Here is a 22,288-nt window from a genome sequence, read left to right as displayed (position 1 = left end):
GTATGTGCTTTACATAGTAAAGCTTGTTTTGTGATAAACAAGTAAGTGGAATGGGTTAGCAGAAGGTCATCTTTACTTTCTGCTTGTTCAGACATGCTATGTAAGTGTCAGTGTAGTTTTATCTGTGAAGTTCAAAGGCTGACTTATGGCTAATGTGTGATGCTTTGTGATTATGTTGAGGGGGGAAAAAATCTTGCAATTTTTTCTTTCAGATACTAAACTTGCTAGCAGAGAGAAAGCAAAGTTGTGCTTTAAAGCAGTAAGATGCAAAAACTCAGAAGGTAGGTTCTCTTTTGAATGAGGTAACACTTCTGAAGGGGAATACAGTTGGGATGTTGTATACTGCAGTTGAGTCTGATGCTGAAATAATGCCTTCTCTTTTTATCCCTTAGAAAACTACACATTTGCAGATATTGTCTTTGGAAATGAGCAGGTAAGTTACCTGGTACAACTGCATATTTTGTCTCTTGCAAGTAGCCTAGTGAAATCCTTTTTTGCATACCCTATTGCTTTTTTTTTTTATCTTTTCACAAAGATAAGTTAAAAATTCTAACTCCAGATCATTGTAAACAGTGGAAACCTCTAATGAATGTAGGTACTGAAATTGCAAAACCAGTAATTTAGGTTACAATCAATTCAGGGAGTCTTTCTCTAATTTTTTGAAAGATGGTTAAAATTACAGGCTACCCCATCCTATTACTCTGTTTAAGCATACAAATGTCTGAAGAAGAGTCAGTTTAGAAAATGATCTTGGTACATGAAATATTTTTCCAAAACCTGAGAAAATAAGACACTGTATTGGATCAGAAATTACACTAGGATAGTGAATTTGGTTAGTTGGATGTCAGTACTAGGTTGCTTGTTTTATGTTGAGATTGGATTTTCTATGTATGCACCTGGCTTTTAAAAGCCAAAGAAAAGCTACTCAATGCCATTTCTTTTATAGATGTATAGACATATACTCAATTTATGACTGAAAATCTGGATAGGCTTCATGAACTTGCGCTTTCTTGTAAGAAAATATTCTCCACTTGGCCTGTGGGAAGGGTTCTTTCCCTTTTAGACAGTTACTTCAAAAAGCAGTTTTTCTCTTTGGATAGAAGTATTCTGCTGATGGAAAAAAAATAAGCAGCTCTGCAACAGAGTATTCTTGAATGTCTAACACTTTTTTAAATGGAGGTAGTCTTATTTATCATGTTTGTCCAGGCATCACTGATGTCTGTCTTAACCATCACTTCTTTAACAAGCTTTTGATATTTGTCATAGCTTATGCTAAGCTTTTCCAAACTTGACAAACAGCACAGTACTCCTGTACCTGTAAAACAGGTGGAACATGCTATGCAATCTCTAATTTTTGCTAGTAACGTGTACGTTCCTAACTAGCATTTAGGGTAATTAACTGGAAGAATCTTATTATTAACCTAATAATTAGTCAAAATATTAATCACTATTAATAAAGCAATAGTGATTTGTGTATATGTTAGTTCAGAGGAGAGACTCCAGCTCTCTCCACCACACTTGATTATATCTCGGTAGGCTGTCTGGTAATAATCAAAGACCTTATTTTTAAGTTCAGTACTTATGATTTTTAGACCTTTAGTGATCTGTAGCTCTGTTCCCATATGTTGCTTTGGAAGCTTCACTATGTAGTGCTGATGGCTGTAAAAAGAGCAAGTATTGTAACCAAAATGACATATGCTATGTATTTGCAAGAGATTGTAGTATTTCAGTTCCATTCTCAAACAATGGTAAGTTCTGTTAGAGAAACGTGTAACAGCTTGCATCTTTTCCTGAGAGCACTTTCTTTCATCTTCCAGATAATAAGTTCAGCTAGTCCTTGCGCAGACTTTCTTTTTCAAAGTTTATCCTCTGAATTAAAAAAAACACATGTGCAATCTCATACTCATGGATCTCAGAGGGCTGTGAAACAATCATTTGACGAGGCAGTCAGATTGGTACAAAGATGCAGTGAAGTGGACTTGAATGTCGTTGTACTGTGGAAGGTACGTATAGTTGTAAGAACTCTGGAATTTGACTGAGTTTTAACATGTAGAAAATAATGTGGCATCCTGAACTTTCAAGCATACTTGTACAAAACTTGCAGATGTAACTTTTTAAAACCAGACTAATGAACTAAAAAAGTGGTAAGTAAACAAAACAGTCCTAATACTTGAAGTAAATCACTTAAATGGTTTTATGCTGTCCTAGATGCATCCAGTTCTTATCAGCTCTTTTTTTTAAAGAGAAAATTTAACAAAACATACGTTTTAAGTTTTCATAATGCTTGCTTTTATCATAGATCTGTAAGAGTGACCCCGTCTGCTTTGAAGAGGAAGACCCAATTTACCCGAATGCAAATCTTAAGTAGTGGCAATTAGCAGTCTGAACCACAGTTGTTGTCTGTGCTTGCAAAGTTTAAAGCATAAACATAAATATGTAAGTCAAGTTAGTATTTAGGTTTTTGACAAAACATCTTCTAGTTAAGGAGAGAATGTTGACTGTAAAGCTTAACATATATTTTGGTCTGCTAATGTCTGTGGTCTCTGCTCTGTATTTTGTAGGCATATGTTGTGGAAGACAATAAGCAGCTTATTTTGGAAGGTCAGCATCATATTGCCCTTAACACAGTTGGGAAAGAGGCTTTTTCGTTTCCTCAGAAGCAGGTAATCTACTATGAAACTTTCCTTTGCAATTGCTTCTTTCTCAAACTGCATGTGATCTGTTTTCTTGTAAATGGAAGTAAATTGAATCATTTTGTGTGCTTTTTGTAAAATCTAATATAAGACTGCAGTGAGATACAGCTATGTCGTTTTGTAAACTTCTGTGGTATTTCAGACTACATCTAGCAGCTTTTTAATTCATTAAGTCAAAGTTAAAACTAAGTAATGAAGTGTTAACAGGATAAAAACTTTGTGAATTCTACTACACACAACTTCTAAGTGAAGGCCTTTATTGTAAAATTTTTAAAAACAGAAGCAGAAACTCTGGGGAAATTAGTTAGACATTGAAATATTTATTTGAATATATAAACTAATAATATATTTCATTTTCAAATTTTATAGCCTGTGTGGTTATACAAAGAAAATAACATCTGCAAGAAATTTGTCTCTTGGTACACAAACAGTAACAGTTATGAGAGTTAGGTTTGCATAAAAACATGTGTATGACAGATGCAATTTGTGTATGAAAGTGGCTAATGTGTAAAATTAAAAACCATAATTTAGTTTTCTGTTGACCAGTACAATGCCGTTCCTTCTTGCTTTGGTGCTGGTTTCTTTGTTTTTGCCAACATTGCATTACATATACAGCTTTTAGTGAGCCCTCTTACTCTTCTCTGGTAATAAAGCATTAAGACAAATATGACTTTCTATAGGGATTGTTATAGCACAAATAGTGAATTACTTGGATATCTGAAGCTGTGCATTTGGCTTTGGTTCATAAGCCTGTAAGTATTTTACATCACTAAGACTTTTCCGTGTAGTCCTTTTATGCTATGAAATTTAAATAGATCAGAAGGGACATAAGTTTGATCTAAACCGGCTACTGTTCATTCTCACTGAAGAATCAGAAAATCTAAACCCAAACTTCTGAAAAAGCTTCTGTTGCAAAAATAACAACAGAAGCCTCTGCATGTGTGGACTGAAGTTATGCTGTACAATATTATGCCTTTAGTCTGACTACTTCCCATTCTAATATTCTGTCCTGTATTTTAAAGTTGTATGTAGCACAGTAGATCATACTGTAAACATCTGAAGTTCCAAGAGAAAATGCTGTTGACTTTGCTCCTTGATCTCATTGAGGTCTTGTTCTAGCAAATGGATGTGGAGAGAAGTAGGAATGAATTGCATCTGCATCCTAAAATAAACATATCACCAAACATTAGACATGCTAGGTATAGGGGTTTTCATTTTTTGTTGACTATATCAGAACACTAGATGTTTGCATCGAGTTCAGTTGTTTCAAACTAAACAAAAATGATCACAACTTGTTTTGAGGAATTCATGCTACCCTCTTAAAGATTAGAGGCTGCATTCTCATCAATATTGTTGTTACAACTACAAATAGATGCTACATTGATTGTATGTACCTTCTTAATGAACAAATTCTCAGAGCTTCTTTTGAACCATTCTGTTCTGCAGGAGCAGAAATCTATCTACTGTCATGCTATTGAAATCTAGTTTAAGAATAGGGTGGTTGTTTTTAATAAATGCTTAACTCCTCTGTCTTCATGGTAACCAAAGCTCAGGTTGAAATTGGACTTTAAGAACCTGTAATTTCAGGATGGCAGAAGGAGAGACTTTGTATGCTCATATACAATTTTATATTGTGAGAAGAGAAGACAAACTCTGAGTTTGAAGGTTGGGAAAGACCTTCATGATCAAGCCCAACTGTGAGCCTGACGTATGGAATCCCTACCCTGTCCTTTGGTGTCCATATGTCTCTTGAATACCTCCACTACTCCCATGGGTTGCCTGTTCCAAAGCTTGACCACCCTGTCCATGAAGAAATATAAACCTCCCCTTGTGCAACTTGAGACAGTTTCTTCACATGCTGTCATCTGAGAAAAGAGGTGGACACCTTCCTTATTACAGCCTCCTTTAAGGTAGCTGTGGAGAGGAATGAGGTCTGCCCTCAGCCTGCTGTTGTCCACACTAAACCCCAGTTCCCATGATTGCGCCTTATAAGCAGTGTTTTCTGCTCCCTTCACCAGTTTCAGTTCTCTTCACTGCATACACTGGAGCAAGTCAACACCCTTACTGTAGTGAGGGGCCCTAAACCAAACAGTATTTGAAGTGTGGTCTCATTGGTGCCCTGTGCAGGGGTACAATTACTTCCCTGGTCCTACTGGCCATGCTTTTTTTTTATATGGGTTAGGATACCTTTGGCTGCCTTGGCCAGCTGGGCACACTGCTGGCTCATGTTCAGCGTGACAAGCACCCCCAGGTCCTTTTTTGCCAGGCAACTAGCCATTCTTTCCCAAGCCTGTACCACTGCTTGGGGCAGAACCCAGCACCAAGCCTTGTTGAATGTCATGACTGGGATCCATGTTGATTTAGCCTATTGAGAACCCTCTGCAAAGCTTTCCTTACATTCAAGCAGATCAACAGGCCTGCCTAACTTGGTATCATCTGGAAACTTACTGAGGGTGCCCTCAATCCCCTCATCCAGACTTTTGCTGAAAATGTTAAGCAAAGCTGTCCCTAAAACTGAGCCCTGGAGAGCACTACTGATGACTGGCCATCAGCCAGATTGAACTCCTATGCACTGCGACTCTTCGGCCAGTTCTTCACCCAATGAACTGTATACCTGTCCAAGCCATGAGCAACCATGTTCTTCAGGAGAAACTATAGGAAACAATGTCAAATGTGTTACCAAAATCCAGATAACATCCGCAGTCTTGTACTTACCTGCTTATTAGGTCATCTTGCCTGACAGGAGGAGGTCAGGTTAATCAAGCAGGACCTGCCTTTTATAAACCCATGCTGCCTACTTCTGATCAGTTGATTGTCCTCTGTGACAAGTTAAATGAACACAGACTTTGCAGCAGTTAAATATGTGGAGCGAATGAAGTTAAGAATTAAAGAATACCAAAAAATCCCCCAAAATAGGATTAAATGAGGCTATGCAGGGAAAATAATATACTTCATCTGTTAGTTAAGGCTTGCATATTCTGTTTAAAATATCTTGCTCTTTAGTTAAAGGTACACAAGCAGTGAAATCACGAAGTCAAACAGTACTTGTGCCATTATGTTTTCAGTACATAGTTTCTGGATTTGCAACAGTCAAATAGTTTGTGTAAACCTGTGTTTATTTTGTATAAGTCATCACCAGGGTTGGAAACTAGACACTTTGAGTGTCTTGGGCTGACAGTATAGCATTTAGCTGTTTTCTGTCGACTAGACAGCAGAGGGAGATGGAGATGCATGCTTTCTACCACCAGTAAATGCTACTCAGTTCTGGAAAGTAGATATATGCAGATTCCAAACCGTGGTCACCTAGGATGCAAAAATCTGCTCCACTCCCTGCATTTCTTGCTGTGTTTCTGCTTGTTGCTTTTTGAGTGGCTTTTTTTCCTCTTTACTTGAACTGCTTCTGCTTCATGGTGTTGTAACCACCAACGGAACTGTTGCTTCTGGCAATAGAGCAACTCCCAACAAAGAACAATTTCACAGTAGACTTCTAGAAAACATGAATAAAACTGTACCCCCTCCCACTTTGTTTTGTATTATTAATTTATTTTAAAGTAAACTCCAAGTGATTCCAATCTTAATGGAATTCTTCAAATAATTGCATTAAATAAATCTGGATAGCTTGCTCTCGGGGGGGGGGGGGGGTGGGATTAACTTCTCTGTACTTGCTGACCTCTGCTTTGTCAGTTACCGACTGAATAATTCTTTGCTAGCCTTTAAGGGTTTTGTTTGGAGTTGTTCAAACTTGAATGACTTGTCAAACAAAGCTTCAGTAAAGGTCTGCATTAGAGAAGTGCTGGATCTGCATTCATTGACATGTTTCTCAAGTTCTTTAGGCAGTTGCTGATAGATTGGTAATTGCATGTGCTGATACATAAGTCATCTTAAGGTTTCTCAGCTAAAATGTTAAGTCTTCTGACCAAAATGCAAGGACAGGTTACTTCCATTTGGTTTACTGTGGAACAGACAACAGGATGCGATTATTCCTGTAGCACAGCAACATAACTTGGCAGAACATCTGCTTTAAAAAAAAAAAAAAAGTATGGTTTCCACAAAATACAAGATAGTGGGGTTAAGGGAACGCTTAAAATGTTTTTGGCTAAAATTTCTCAATACCTTCTCTATAAAAAAGAGAAAAAGCGAAATTCTATTTGAACTTTATTTGAAAGCTCAAATGCACATGATATACTTTATTCCCGTGTGTGTTCAATATATAATTATAGACGTTAAACTCTTCATTATAAACAAGGCAATGATAACTACATCTTTGAAGCTTACTGGTTTTCTGTCACTGTAGACAGACTTTTTGTTTACACTATGATGTTTTTATCTGCAAAATTGAGTAGGTGATTAAATGTTTTTGAGCACAGGTTGCTGGACACAGTAGGTATCTCAGGTGATGTGAGGAGCTACTTGCATCTTCTAGAACTTCAGAATTGGAACACAATGCTGACAGAACGTTTAACAAATACTGATTCTGTTAAACCAGAGGAAAGTTTTTATATAGAGGACTGTTTTTTATATATATATTTATATATAAGTATATAAATAGTTCTATATAGAGGAATGTTTTTATATGTTATATAGAAAGCTCTCTGAACAGTACAGAAAATGTTTATCTACCTGTCCGTTCCATCACGTGTACTTTGGGGGGGAAAAAAAAACAAACAACTTTTGCAAAAAGTAAGAAAAAAACTGCTAAATACAGCTTTTTGCTGAATCAGAAACTCAGAGGTGCCACATGGTATGTGGCCTAGGCAAAGTAAAAACCTCACTAATAAAAACTGACTGGTACTTGTAGATAACTTCTTTTCTGACAGCAATACTGCCAGGGAGTCTGTTTCTCTTTTGAAATCTGTTTTCAGAAATTCAGCTGTATTAAATGAAGGTCAAAATATGACTGCATCTAAAATACAGCTATTCTGCCATTTGAGTTCTTTACCTCCCTACCATAACTTAAAGGATAGAGTAACTTCAGATTTTTTCAAACATCCATTCTCAGCTAGGGCTGTTGCTCAATACTACTTTCTGTTTTTTCTCCTATTTTTTTTCCTAATCCGGTCAATTCAAGCAGAAAGGTTCTGAAGCAAAAGCACAGTGCAGTCAATATAGTGGGGTTGAAGTAACATTGCAGGCTGGGGTGTTTGCTGTAATTTTGATTAACAGAGACTTGACCTTGACTAAAGATAAGGAGCAGCCTAGTAGAAACTTACCACTTTAGACTTTCATCATCATCTTACACTACTAGCACCCATACTTGTGGAACGTGTTACTTATGAGCGTGATTTAGTTCTAACTTGTTTACGTGAGGTTATGTATGTATGAGTGCATTAAATCAAACGTACTTTAAGTGATTCTGTTCCCATGTATGGCTCTCTCCTTTTATTATGGAGGGACTTGTAATGCACAAGCTTATAGATTTCTTTCAGAGAGGAATAATCTGTGTACATCCTAGGACTGTGCAAGATTTGCTTCTGGGCTGCTATTTCAGTTCTGTGGATCAGGCTAGTGCTAGCCCAAAGGAAACTCCATGAAATACTTAAGGCATGGTTGAAACTTCAGAGATGATCACTTTTGGTAGCGCTACTTCTTAATATCGATGTAACTCGGGAGTTAGAGTGAATATAGACAAATCATGTGGTAAGGAAAATCAGTTTAAAACTGAGATTTAAAAATGGTACTCTGGTTTTATTTTTTCTTAATACCTTTAAGAGCACATTGACCCAATCATTGGGAAGATTGTCTCTGAACTTGAAAACTTTAAGTTGTCCAAAACTCCTTAAAAGAAAAAATTAAATGGTTGCATGTAAGGATACCATAGTTTCTGCCCATCTGATGGAAAGGAAGGACTTCTTACTTCGAAAGTGCCTTTTAAAGTTGAAGTATTTATTATGGGCAGACCTATCTATTACATGTATCATATAATGCAAAAGCTACATTGATCAGTATGTAAATTTTGAGTTTTCTAGCTTTAATTAGTTCATTAGTGCAGTTTCAGGAGAAATCAAAAACTGGTGTGAATAGTACACAATTTCTGAAGTGTAACTAGGGGTAATACACTTCTTTGCTTCAAAGAAGCAAAAAACCTCACTCTAATGGTCCTTTTTTTTTAATAATTACTGAATAAATAATGAAGTTATAAAGATTATTCTAGTTGGAACAGTAAGCTTGTGTTTTTTATAGGTGTATGTTTTAAGCTGACCTTTGTAGATGACTTTGGACAGTAAAAAGGTTTCTATTAACAGAAACAGCTTTTCTAGTACCAGTCGTACAGTTTGAAGCTATTGGAAGGCACATGTGGGAGCAGTGCAGCTCTGTTGCTGCTATCTATTGAATGTTTCCATTAAAAAAAAAGTCCAACTTAAATGCAGCTATAGTACTTGACAGGGGAAAAAAGGTTCTGCTGTAACTGTCAAGTTCAATTCTTCCAAACTCTTTCTATGATGAAATCCATTCCATTTGAGCTTGTCTGTATTGCTACTGTTATAATGTTGAGATTTTCAAATTGTGCCTAAACTATTATTTAAAGGGAGTATGCTGAATGTCGTTGTGGCCTTCTTGTATGGAACATATGGTGCTTGCTGTGTACTGTGGCCCACAGAGGCTTTACAGAGAACTATAATGGGTCAACAAGCTGACTTTAGGTCTCAGAACTTTAAAAAGGCAAAACTCCATTTGGGTTGGTGCTCTAGAATTTGAGCAACAAAATACCGCTCATTTAATTTTTAGTCTTGTTTTACTTTAAGTGTGACTTGAGGCTATTACCTGTTTGGTGCGTATTCTTGAAGGGGAGGGTACAGGTACACAAGTGGGTATGGGTATCTTTTTTTGGTAGTCTTGATTCAATTTCTGAAACTCCAGAGTAGGGAAGGAGTTTAATGCATCTTTAAACTTAGCATTTCTTACTAGATATCTATAGGCAGCTCCATGATCTGCATGCAGATCTTCTTGGTTACCATTTGTAAGTGTTTAATTCCCTCCTGAAGCATTAAGTAAGAGAATCGTGCTAAATATCATACAGCCCTTGTTACAGATAAATTGCAAAAAAAAAAAAAAAAAAAAAGACTTGAGCAGCTGAAGAAATGAATGTCTTTAGCTGAATCTGACACCTAGAGCGTGACTGGAATTAAAATTTAGCCCTGTTACGATAAACTGTTAATCTTGTTACCTTCCAGTCCTTCAATAGAGGTGTAGTATTAGAAATAGAGATTTGAAATATTACTAGTATACTGCACTTTCACTGGTAAATGTTCCTGCTGCATTTCATGATGTTTTTGTCTATTTGTAGAGATAAATCTTCATATTTGTCTTTTGTAGGGTTTTAAAAAAATACTCGGGAGTTCTGATTGGGAGGACTTGGAACAGGTAATTAACTCTAGGGCAAACTACAGTATGTAGGATTTTGGTGTATGGTCAAAGAGGTGGTTATAATTTGAGATACATTCAAATGAAAAACTATAATTTGAACTCTCAAAGGCTGGTGTTTTTCATGCTGTCAAGTTCCATCAAATTAGGTACATATAAGGTTAGGGTGGAACTAATAAATTCATTTAGGGCTTAAAGTAATTTGGGGGGAGAGATACTACACAGTAACAATTAAATATATTTTAAGAAAGCTACTTGTACTTTCAAGAAGAAAGGGGAAAAATAACACCAAAAAAACCCTGGCTTATCTGGGAAATCAGTAGAGGCTAACATTGATGTTCACGGATTGCAGAATGCTTGCAGATTTCACTGAGCCCCGTGAGTATGTTTGAGTCAGGTTTTATTGCTTTTAGTATTTCTGTTCAACTTAGAAGGTATAACTCCCCATCCTTAAATGAAAAGTATTACTTTGCGCAGTGTACTGTCTTATTTGTGTGTTTAAATCTTTCCTCACTTTAAGTAGTTACATTTATTGCTGTAAAATCTATTTTTTCTAAAGGTGGACTCTTGTAGAATAGTTTCTTAAGACAATGAAGAAGGTAGCCCCTGCCTCTATAAATCCTGCTTGCAAAACAGATTAAATGTTGATCAGAGTTCAGCATTACTGTAATGCTCGACCAAATGTAGCCAGATTTGCCTCATTTGGTGTTGCATCTTTGTCATCTGATTTCTTCTGCTTCAGAGATTGATTCTGCTTATAACGTTAGGATGAATCCCAAGTAATGACAGTGCTTTACTTGGGCTTACAGCTGGGGACAAGGGAAGGCAACTTCTATGTCTACAAGAGCTTGCTATACAATTCTTAAGATATTCTGTGTTTTCAAATCCTCCTGTCACTGCTAGCATGTTTTCCATAAACTTGTTTGCTTTACTTTGGATCTGTTCTGGGAAACTTGGTTATTGGCTTTTCTGTTGTGAACTTCCCAGGGTAGGTAATGTTTTTTTTTTCCTAGTTACAGCTTCTGAATTAGGGAACTAAATGCTGTCCCTTTTTCTTAAAAAAGAAAACAAAACCAAAATGCATCAAATTACCACAACACTAGCCTGCTTTTGTGAAACATGCACAGATAGTTTTTTCACAGTTGACTGTGAAATCTCTCTCAAAAGAAGGTAACTGATAACCATATCATTTCCTTACTTAGAATGCTTAAATACAAAAATTGGAATAATTAAGCTATAGTCATGTCCCTGGAATTAGAGTTCATAATAAAAACTTCTAACTTCTGTGACTGGATTTATTGTGTTGCATGGTGTTTCATGCCAATGTTTTAAATGTCATTCTGAATTTGTTTCAGGAGTTACCGGAAATGGCTCTCTTAAAGTTTTTTCGACCAGAAAGTACACCAGGACCTGCAAGACCAACACCAGAGCAGCTTTCCAGTCTTATCAAGACGAGTCTTCATTACCCAGAGTCTTTCAGTCATTCTTTTCATCAAAAAAGGTTAGTGGAATGCTTTCTGCAGAAACTTTTGAAATATTGTTAATTTGATGTAAATCCTGTTGAGAGATGCAATGTGGATTATAGTACAGAAGACAAAACAGCATGAAATCTTGCTGAGTTCCTAAACTTGCTGCTTAGGTAATACATAAGTAAAATGGAAGTTTAGAGTAGAAAAAACAGGCTATAATATCACAGTTTGCAGTTTTAATGTTAACTGGTAACTTACAGAAATCAAAACTTACTGAAAACAAAATAAATACTCTGGTGTCTTTGTGCGTTTTGGTGGGTGTCAAAGGAGGAAGCAGCATATCTTCTCTGAGGAGCTCAGCAAAGCTCCTCAGCAAAACAGTAGTCTTAAATTAAAAGAACTGCTATGTCTACAGTATATGACTTGTCAAGATCAGCCATTGTTCTGACTTATGTCAAAAATAAAGATGATAATGGTCTAGATTGCTTGGGCTTTTCTCCTGGAAGAATCTCAAAATTAACCTGTCAAATAGACAACTACTAGGGTGAATTAGTTGAAACCTGCAAAAATGCTTGACTCTTCTAAAATGAAAATGATCTGAACAGAATTGGCTTAATTGGCTCGATAGTTTTTTTTACATTGACTAGAGTTAGTGACACTAAGTGATTGTATTATGTATACTGTCTCAGACTGTTGTATAATAGACAACTACATGTTAATTTTGCATGACCTGAAATTTCTTTTGACTACTTAAATCTTATTCTGGATAGTCCTTAATTATACTTTTTTTAATTGCTGTGAAACTATTTGTCTTTGCAGCCTCTGTCTGGTACCTGTCACTCTCCTACTTTCCAATTGTTCCCAGGCTGTTGTAGATGTGATGATTGATTTGCGGCATAAAACAACAAGGTAATGCATTTAATCAAAACATTTCCTGAGATTGTTTCCTAGTTTTAGGAAGTTTTGCAGTTTAACTGCACTGAATATCTGGAATAAGATCTTTATAATAGTGGCTTCAATAAAAGAATGCAAGGTGATCTAGGCTTCATACAGTCAAATGTGTGTCTTCAGTCACTTCTCAGTTTTTGTTTTGCTTTTGGCTGTATCTGAGAGGACCAAGTAGTTAAATTAAACTTCGCAGACCTTTTCTGGGGGAAAAAAAAAGTGGAAACATTCTTAAACTTGCAGAATACTGGCTTTAGCAAACTTACATTACTAAACATGTTATTTTTTTCATTTTTAAAGTATCAAGGCATTTGTAGAAAACGACTTTTGAAGTATAAACTTGAATAGTTTATGCTGTAATGTGATCTAGTATAAAATGTTGTCTTAAAGGTTCTAAGATTTCCCCTGGTATTTTACCAGCTTATTTTTATGACTGACTTTTCACCTGGAATTGGAGTACTATGTAAAATACTACACTGGGGAAATATTTTGTGAATTGTTTCTAAAAGTTTTAGATATTTCAGTGGGATAGATGGAATTCAGTATCATGTGATACTGTTAGTTTTAATTTCTGTTAATAAAAGGCAGTTTAACTCACGTAAAATTCATGTGAACCCTAATCCTAGATACAATGCTACCTGATTTACCTTGATTTACCACAAAATAAACCTGTGGGATTCTTGATTTGAATGATCTTGGGGGAGGGGGTAGGGAGGGAGATGACATGACAGATTGAGAGACATCGAGGACTTGTTTATGGGGAATGCGTGCTTCTTGCCAACAGACTGTCTTACGTGGTAAACAAGAAATTAAAAACCCAGAGTCTAACACACGGGTTCAGAAACAAAGATTAGAAGGATAAAGTCTTCAATTTGTTGTTTAAAACTGGGAAGCTATTCACTGAACTTCTTTGTTTTCATAAGGTGGTTGCTCTCTTAAAGCATTATAAGACCCAGTCTGACTGGGTATTGCAGTTACATGCCTTGACACTTATTTAAAAAAAAAAAAAAAAGCAAAATACCAAACCACCCCCCTCCACTGTAACCACCAAATTACTGCGGTGCCTGTGTATATCCATGTTAACTATTTCTGTTGACGTGACATGTTCTGTCTCTAGTTCATGGGACAGGCCTTAAGAATGCCTTATGCAGTACTTTTAAAAACTGACAATTGGTATCTTGTTACCTAGGCTATTGTTATGTCATGGTTGTCATGGTTCTATAAAACCAGGGAGTACACTGGAATTTATAATTACAAATAGATGTATAAAGTTTTGTGTGTGGTGTACAACATAATAAGTGTTTTAAAGATCTGTACTGATCCATCTGAGACAAAGGAAGAGTAGTTGTAAAAGTTCGTGTGAGTCACAGAGTAGTAAAAGGTATTTGGAAAGAAGTGAAGAGGACTCAGTTAAATGGACGTGATGAGTGGGTGTTGAATATCTTTACAGATCCCTAAGGTGATGTCGTGGTATGCATGGTGGGAAAGAGGACAAACATGCTGCTTTTTTGAAACTGTTTAGCATCTTGGTTAAATGTTAAGCACGCTTCTGTCTATATCTTTGATTGCTATTGTCTTTCAAAATCTAGGCTTGTCTTGCTAGAAAAATGATAACCTCTTAATGATAAGGTTGGGAGGGTGGAACAATGAAGTATTTGAGGAATGCAGTGATTTAAGGGAAATTATTATTGGCAAGTAATGAAAAAGACCCAGCAACTTCTAAGATTCCAAAGAAGACCAACTCTAGCATCTGAAGACTGCCAGAGTAGGAACTTAGTTGTACAATTCCTGGTTTTCGGTTACTTTTCAGAAAGTATAAACAAGCATATTTGTAAGGGGCTGATTGTGAACACACAGTGCATTCAGAAGTTTTGGGAAAGCTTCAAATTGAGGGGTTCATGTAAACTGCTAATGTCTGAATTGCGAGAAGTAACTCCTGTTACCTTCTTTTTCAGCCCAGAAGCACTAGAAATCCATGGATCTTTTACGTGGCTTGGGCAAACACAGTACAAGCTTCAACTGAAAAGCCAGGAAGTCTATAGCTTGCAGCTAAAAGCTTGCTTTGTTCATACAGGTGTCTATAATCTTGGAACCCCCAGAGTATTTGCCAAGCTAGCGGACCAAGTTACTTTGTTTGAAACAAGTCAGCAGAACTCCATGCCTGCACTGATTATTATTAATAATATCTGACCACTTCTGAAAAATCATACTAAAAGACAAAATAAATGGGATTCTTTTCTTATATTGCTGGTTGACATTTTGCTGCAGTTTTTTGAAATAGCACCTCAAACATCTAACTTGTTACTAGAGATTGTGTAGGAAAGAAAATAGCAAAATATTCAGACTACTTGTCAATTTGTTTCTCAATGCAACGCACGTTGGACTGAAAATTCGTTTATCCTTTTATAATGTATTTCTTCTCCGGTAATTAAGATATTCATAACACAAAATAATCTTTAACTCCAAATCTGAACATATTTGTATGTCCTATGCCCTGTCAGAAACGCAGCTTGACTGCTGTTACAACTTCCAGCATGGTGTGTTTAATATTTGTGGCTGTATTAGGATATGGTTCAGGAAGAAACCATCACTGGCTTTTTCCTGTCTAAAGCCATTAGTCATGATAAATCCCAACCTTACTGTGAAGTTCAATAGGGTATCTCCAATCTGTTCCTCAATTCTTTAGTATAAAACTTTGTTTTGAGTTTTCATGTTTATGAAAGCCGATGACCTGTCAAGGTTTACATACAAGCCCCACCTATGGTGTTTAAAAAAATAATTTCTTCAACCAGTTTGAGTATTTTTTTTCTCATTCATCTCAGCACAGAATGCACTATTTCACAACCATGAGATTGTCATTTAAATTGTCACTTGCTTTATTATGTAACTAAAACAATTGATCTGTTTTAAAAAAAATCTACTCAAGATTTTCAAGAAATGTATTATATTTATAACAAATGTACTGTAAATAGAATAAAACATACACCATATTCACTGTATGGACTGCTGCCTTTAAATTTTTTTCCTTCCTTTTTATACAGCTTTGGCGACCTACTAGTGCTGGTTTTGTATATAAATTCAGTTGTGTACGTTAGAATATGTTCATTCTAGTCCTTTTTGCTCTGAAGTTTCTATCTTGTTGTCTATGTGTAGTGTTGGTATACATGGGAAAATTGCAGAGGTTGCTATATTTGTCTTTTGAGTTCTCACATGGTATTTCTGGGAGCAAGTCTCAGGATTCAGCTACCTGGGGAATATCAGTTAGTATGTGGTGAGGATTTTTAATTTGAGTAGTAGCTGCTGAACGTAGAGAAGGCTGTGAAGTAATCGAGTGCAGCAAAACCAGCGTAGAGTTAGGAGATGTGGTTTATGGTGGATTATCCGAGAACAAGGAGAAACAGAAGACTTCTGTCTGCTGTGTCATGTGGCTGAAGGAAATTCCATCACAGAACAACATTGACTTATGAAACAGTAAATCTGCCTTCAGAAGCTTTTTTTTTTTTTTGATACCTTTTATGCAGCACTACTGTATGTCTGTTTCCAGGACTTAAATTCCTGAAAAGTCTTTGAATTCATTCACAGCACGTGGCCTTTCATAGTCATACTTAATGACTGTGGACTATGCTGATGCATTAACAGAATAGTTGAATATTATAAAACAAACATGCTGCTTCTGGGGCAGAGTTCTTTTCTGCTGTTGAACAGCTTTGAAGGCTACACTTGCTAAATTTTTCTTGGCATTGCACTATGTCACGAGTGCTCTGTCTTGGCAATCTTTTTAGGAATGAAAGTGTTATTTATGCCAGCCAGCTATCCTGCTGTAGGCCACTAAGTAGTAAGTCACATCTGATGTGTTTTCAGCACTTCTTTGAATACTTGAGTGGCAGAAGTCACATTATTCAGACAGAGGATGTTTCCACGTGAGTTTTGTGACATATGAGTCAGAATTTAACTGACTTTCAGCCTGTCAAAAGAAACTGCTAAGAAATATTTCGTGATTTGGAAGTTCCATTGTTGTAAAGAGTAGCCTTACTGCTGAGTCAATTAACTGCTGCCTGGTATAGGTTTTTTTAATGATCCCAACTTTTAGATTAAGTAAACCAGTCCTTGATGTTTCTACTGGTGTGTATCTAGGTTTTTAAAACAAAGAGAAACTGTCACAGATCACATAGCTTGGCTTGAAAGAACTACCATATGTAGATCAACCCTTCATGTTTCTCAATGCTTCTAGGAACAGGGTGAGCAGGAGGCTTAAGGAGACGGAGGAATGTTTTATTCAGTATGGGTGACATTAGCAGCCTCTTCATCATATACTTATGAGATGCTTTTCTATGTCTGTTTATGTACACATGAGATTTTTTTTTTTCCTGTGCATAGCAACTGTTCCCAAGGAATTCTCAACTAAGCAAAACTCAGAAAACTCAGCATTCTAAGCTGTTTCAACCCTATAAATAAACCAGACTTTGATTATGCTGTTGATATAATATCATGTTGCTTTAAAAAAACAAAAAACACCAAAAACAAAGCATTTGCTTTCTTTTCGCCCTTCATTGAAATCTCCCTTTTGTTCTCTTTCCCAGCATGCTGCTTAAAAAAACTGAGATTCTCAACTTGTCATATTCTAAAACAACGATGGAAGGGTGGTATCTGAGTCTAACTCTTTAAAGCATGTTAGAAAAGACTGTTATGATGTGTCTGCGGAATGACTCTATTGTACACATTAAACCATCAACCAAAGTGCTTTATTTCCAAATCAGCATCAGTTCCTTCATGCAGCATTGTCAGTTGTATACATCATGTTCTGTGTAAAGCATGGAGCTGACCAAAGAGATCAAAATCTCTAAATTCAATAAAATGTACAGTTTCATTTTGAACATGGTAGAGAATTTGTGAGAAAATTAGACTTGCATCAAGTAAAACATAGGAGTAGTTAAAAACATAGGAGTAGTTACACACCTTTGTGTACTTAAATCCTAATTGTGCTGTGTCACCAACTAGCATGGTCCTGGAATGAGGTGGGTGAATTCTGTCATCTATTCCATATTTAGGAGTGTGCCCTTCTAAGTCCTACGCTATGGGGAAGCAAGTGATGTGAGAATCCAGCTAGTTCCAGGCTGCTTTGCCAAGATTTGTTGAGATGCTGCATTGACAGGTTACAGTTTTGTGCAATGAATATCTGGAATAATACGGTTTTCTAATGTCTTCTAATGTCTTCAATAGGCCTTGAATATGACTTAGAAAGCACACAACACTTCTGAAAGGATGGTTTGAGAATGGAGGAACATCAGGCCATATAGTTGGTGACTTTTATGTTTTATATCACTTCTGAAGCTTGAGAGGGAATTCCAATATTTAAAATCTAATATTACTAAATTAAAATCTAAATTTCTTGTGATGGAAACACATTTATAATGTCTTTGTCTTAAACTGCATTATTTAAATCTTGTTTAAACATTCAGTATAATAGGCTTTAACTAGCAACAAATACCAAAAAGTAAGCCATATATTGCAAATGCACAGGATTCATAGTAATTGTCTGATCTATATAGGAACTAATTTTTTTTTTTTTTGTTATGACGGTACTGAGTGTAGATAGTGTCTTAAAAGGAAAAAAATTTGGAAGATTTGGCCTTTGTCACAGTCTTCATTCTTACTAACAAAAAATTATCTTCAGTCCACTTGATGTAAAAGTTATTTCCTAAAATTAAACTGTCATGTTTCTGAGATTATATGCTTGGAAAAAAACCTATACTGTCTCTAGCCACACGTGGTCAGCGATAAGTTTAGAATGATAAATGGGGGGAAAAAATGGGTAAAACCGGTTAACAAGTTAAAAACCATTGTGAAATGAACTTTTTTTTTACAACTTCAAAATATCAAAAATTTAATTTTATAATTAGGAAGAGGACACTGGGATAGTTTCCCCATCAGATTTTTGTAATATCAAAAAATTTTCCCAAACAAAAGAACTTCTGCAATTAGCTCTCCTAGAAGCTTTCAAAAATTGCAGTGAAAATACTTGGAGTTTTTGGCATTTTTTGGCATTCAGTTTTTAGTGATAAATAGGGTAGGCAACATCTTGTAAAAATCAAAAATAAAATCAGAATGCCTGACGGTGCTGTCCAAAAGCTTAGATAGCTTGTGGGAAAAGCACCACGTATATATAATGAGGTTACAGATAAATCATAATACCTATACAATGTAGCCACTACACTGGCTTTAAAGATGTATAGACCACTATATGGAGGGAAAATGATCTTATTTTAATCTTTATGAAGAATGGGATGCTTGATGGAGGGCCACTTTAACTCAGCTTCACTTCTATTCTTACAGCCCATATAGTTTCTTTTGGACCATGTAGTATATGGACTGTTCTTCCAGCAAAGAAGTCCAATTCTGAGGCTGAGAGAAGCACTTTGCATCATATGCAGTTCAGAGATAATCATAGTTATGCATTCTGTGTATTTCAAACATAAAGTTGGAAGACATGCTTCTGGTACTTACTGTCTTCCCATAACTCAAGACCTGCCACCTGAAGATTTTTGTAATGTGTCAGGAGAGGGCATCCCAGATTTGTAAAGTTAGCTTTGCTCCATAGATTTAAAGTTAAATTTGCTCTATAGATGGCTGTGCATTTTCTCTGGCAAGAAACTGTGAGTCATATGTTTTTGGCTGTTTGTATAACTGAATTTACTTCTCAGTGCTGTTTCCTGTAGGTGGGCAGGGCGCTGCAGTAAGTGCAGTTGTGGGAGCTGTATCAGTATAGCCAATGATATTGTCAGGGATATCCACAGTGGCAGTAGACATGTCTCCGTCACATATGCCATCACAGAAGTCAGCCTATGCAAAAGAAGAGACGTTCTGCTGCTCCAGAATTATATGCAAGAGTTATTGGATGTTTCTGTCATATATAAGTCCAATTTATATTACATTTGCACTGAAAGCCAGCACATGTGAATTGCTGCCTGTCACCAAGTGAATGAACATTTTGTCAGGCTTGGGCACAAATAGAGTTTTCAAAGTTATATTTCTATGCATGTCAATGTAATAGATATTGTTCCCAAAGTTTCCTGTGAGGATCTCCACAGTGCAGGACTGCTGAGATTTCCAGACTGCTAACTTCAAGTCAAGTTTGCATTTCTTGGTCATAACAGCTGAGAAAAATTGCTGATCACAGGGCTGAGCATGGTCAACCACCCTCTTTCTTCAAATGATATCTGTTTTTCAAATCCATGTTCTCATCCATGGCAACACGCATCATGCTAGTGACAAGCCTGATGCTGCCACAGGAGATGTCTGTTCTGGGTCAAGGCTACAATTTGGGAGACACCTGCAGTTACAAGGAGGAAACCATTGTCAGGAAAAGTAGTACTTTGAAACCTCTTTGAAGGCAGGACAGCCACTTCTTCCATGATCTTCCATTGTATCTGAAATGGGTCCCTGCTGCCACCTTCCCTGCCTCATCCTCTCCAGTTCTGCTGATAAGCAAGCCGGTCATGGCAAGGGAGATGAAGTTGTAAACCCCAAACAGTGCTCTTTGCTTTCTTATATTACTCTTGATAGATGTAAATGTGTAACTCCCATCCTTTGAAACAAAGATGCAACTGTTGGAGACTGAGCACCTGGTGTCATAAGCAAAAAGGGTCCAGCTGAGCTCCTTGCACTGGGAGTCTGCCACCAAGTAACAGCAATGTGTGTATGAGTGTTCAAACCCAGGGGAAGTGACTCCTGCTGATGGGCTCCATCTGTCAAGGCTCTTGAAGTACAGGTAAACCTGACCATTGATCATTATCGTGACTGTGTGCACACAGGTGATGGTGCTGATGGCAGCTTCTTTGGCCTTAAGTTCTTCTGGGATGGGGAGAGCAGAGATGCTGCTCTCAGAAGCATCCATGCTGATGAAAACATCCTTCTCCAGGTGTGTGGATACCTTTGGCTGCCTCTTAGAGCCAAACCCTTCACGGGGGTGCTGCAGGATGGTGGGGCTGGCACTGTAGTAGCTCATGTAGGTTCCTCTCATCAATGTCACTGTGAGGCCAAAAAGTATCGCTTATGCCCGCTACACGTGGCTGCAATCCAAGGTGTCCCTGCTGCCCTACGAGCAGAGCCACAACCCGGCCACCAGTGCCCACCAAGGCTAAAGCACCGAGTCCCTGGCTCCTGGAGGGCTGAGGGCCGTGCTGAAGGGCTGGGACAAGTGGCAGCGGGGGCTGTGCAGAACATGGCGGCAGCCGGCTCCTCCCCTCCCGGTGAGGTTTCTCTGTCAGTGGCCGCATGTGGCAGAGGCGGCTGCTGCTGAGGGGTGCACTGCCCAGGGGACCCCAGACAGGGACAGATTCTGGCTGGATTGGGCTGGGGATGTGCCGAGGAGATGAATTCTTGAATGAAGAGGAGCTATCAGAGTATTTCTCCAGCAGCAAGGTTTCCTCACGGACTGTATCTATCATTGCCTGAGCAAAAAGCCCCACAATCACACTTTTTCACTGGGTCTTATGACGCTTCAACCATCTGGAGTTTAAGCCTTATCAAAAATAACCACTAATTGCCATTAATTGCACAGATGTTGGCAGTCCTTGGCACTGTGGGGTTTCTCATGTGTCTTCCTCCTTCTCTTCAGCAGCATCAGGGTAGTGCTGGCACTGCCAGGGTAGGCAGGCAGAGGGGAGAGGGGTGATATTGCCCAGCCAAATGGAAGTGGGAGGTAGACGATGGGACAGAATTATGTAGGTGCTTGAAGGGACATAAACCTCAGAAGGGAAGAAAGAAAAAAGAAAACAAAATCAAAAACAAACAAAAAAAATATTGGGAGCTTTAAACTTTTAGGGGAAGCAGTACTTCTGTCAAACAAGGTTAGAACTAGGACAACCATTCTGAAATAAAGCAGCTGTCTATGCAGGCAAGCAAGGTGAAGACAATAAGGAGATGTCATGAGAAGCAGAGGGTAAACACAAAGAAACATCTGGTAGGTCAGGGAGTGCAGGGTACATAAGGCAAGCTTAAAATACAGGGAAATGCAAAGAACTGGAGACAGCTGAGGTCAAGTTAACATGAAAAGCAAGAAGGCCTTGAAATGGATCGCAGGAGAATGTGGTGAAGCAAAAAGATTGAAAAAAACGATGATGGATGTGGGAACAGGCATGAAAAAAGAGTGGAAGTGAGTATTTATCTAGGTATGAAAGAGGGTAGAGAGCACCCTGTCCCAAGAATGTCCCCCCAGGAATGTCTAGGCACTTTGTATTTTTTCTTGTCTGTATACAGGGTTTAATTTAGGAGCACTGTATTCCAGTTCTGCAATATTTTTATCTCTGACATTGAAAAATGCATTCAGTAGTTACTACTAAATTGTTACTTCATGTCATATTACTACTATTCCTGTTTTACATTGGCATGAAATTGGAAAATCTTGATTCTGCTATTGCCTTCTGTATTCACTGGCATTTTATCAACAGTTTTGTGAGATTTATCTACATTGTCTTTAGTTTTAAATTCGTGCCTCGGGTGCCACGGGAAATACATAGAAACTCCATTGTATTGCTGTGTGGGTGGCTGCTCTCCTACTTTTGTATCCAAATTATATGAGTTAAGCACTGCTGCCATCTAGTGCTTTCAGCTCCTAAACGTGTTCTGTCTCATCAGGAGGTGGAGGTGACTTTTTATTTTCAGGAAAAGTCTAATTTGTTAGGTTATATGATAAAAGACTCTTCTCCACAAAAACAGAGGAGCAGAGAAGACCAATGGCAGGTGGAGAAACCCCAATAATCTAACCAGAGAAATGAGGCACCATGACTTGGCTTCTCCCAGAGCAGTCCAAGGTGAGCC

The 22,288-nt window shown here is 37.5% G+C and overlaps 2 protein-coding genes across 5 annotated transcripts in view; one reads left to right on the top strand and one right to left on the bottom strand.

Moving 5' to 3' along the window:
- Positions 1-15,468, top strand: part of TRAPPC8 (trafficking protein particle complex subunit 8) — a 48,315-nt gene extending 32,847 nt beyond the window's left edge. For 2 of the 4 annotated variants that reach the window (XM_027452178.3, XM_027452176.3), the window contains 8 exons: positions 213-281; positions 393-433; positions 1,818-2,003; positions 2,562-2,663; positions 10,008-10,055; positions 11,411-11,556; positions 12,344-12,433; positions 14,425-15,468. In XM_027452178.3, coding sequence (XP_027307979.1) covers positions 213-281; positions 393-433; positions 1,818-2,003; positions 2,562-2,663; positions 10,008-10,055; positions 11,411-11,556; positions 12,344-12,433; positions 14,425-14,659 — 917 coding nt within the window. In that variant the 3' untranslated portion in view covers positions 14,660-15,468. The remainder of the gene's footprint in view (positions 1-212; positions 282-392; positions 434-1,817; positions 2,004-2,561; positions 2,664-10,007; positions 10,056-11,410; positions 11,557-12,343; positions 12,434-14,424) is intronic. The other 2 variants (XM_027452180.3, XM_027452177.3) reach the window with 1 other exon arrangement.
- A 3,188-nt stretch (positions 15,469-18,656) lies between these two features.
- On the bottom strand, positions 18,657-20,596 carry CATSPERD (cation channel sperm associated auxiliary subunit delta). Its single transcript, XM_072033345.1, is given in 3 exon segments — positions 18,657-18,841; positions 18,843-18,883; positions 20,244-20,596. Coding segments are annotated over 3 exon segments (396 nt in total). The 5' UTR covers positions 20,490-20,596; the 3' UTR covers positions 18,657-18,732.
- Between the last annotated feature and the right edge of the window lie 1,692 nt (positions 20,597-22,288).

The sequence above is a fragment of the Anas platyrhynchos genome, chromosome 2 (genome assembly GCF_047663525.1).
Source record: "Anas platyrhynchos isolate ZD024472 breed Pekin duck chromosome 2, IASCAAS_PekinDuck_T2T, whole genome shotgun sequence".
NCBI classification, from domain to species: domain Eukaryota; kingdom Metazoa; phylum Chordata; class Aves; order Anseriformes; family Anatidae; genus Anas; species Anas platyrhynchos.
This window is presented reverse-complemented; position numbering and strand designations above follow the sequence as displayed.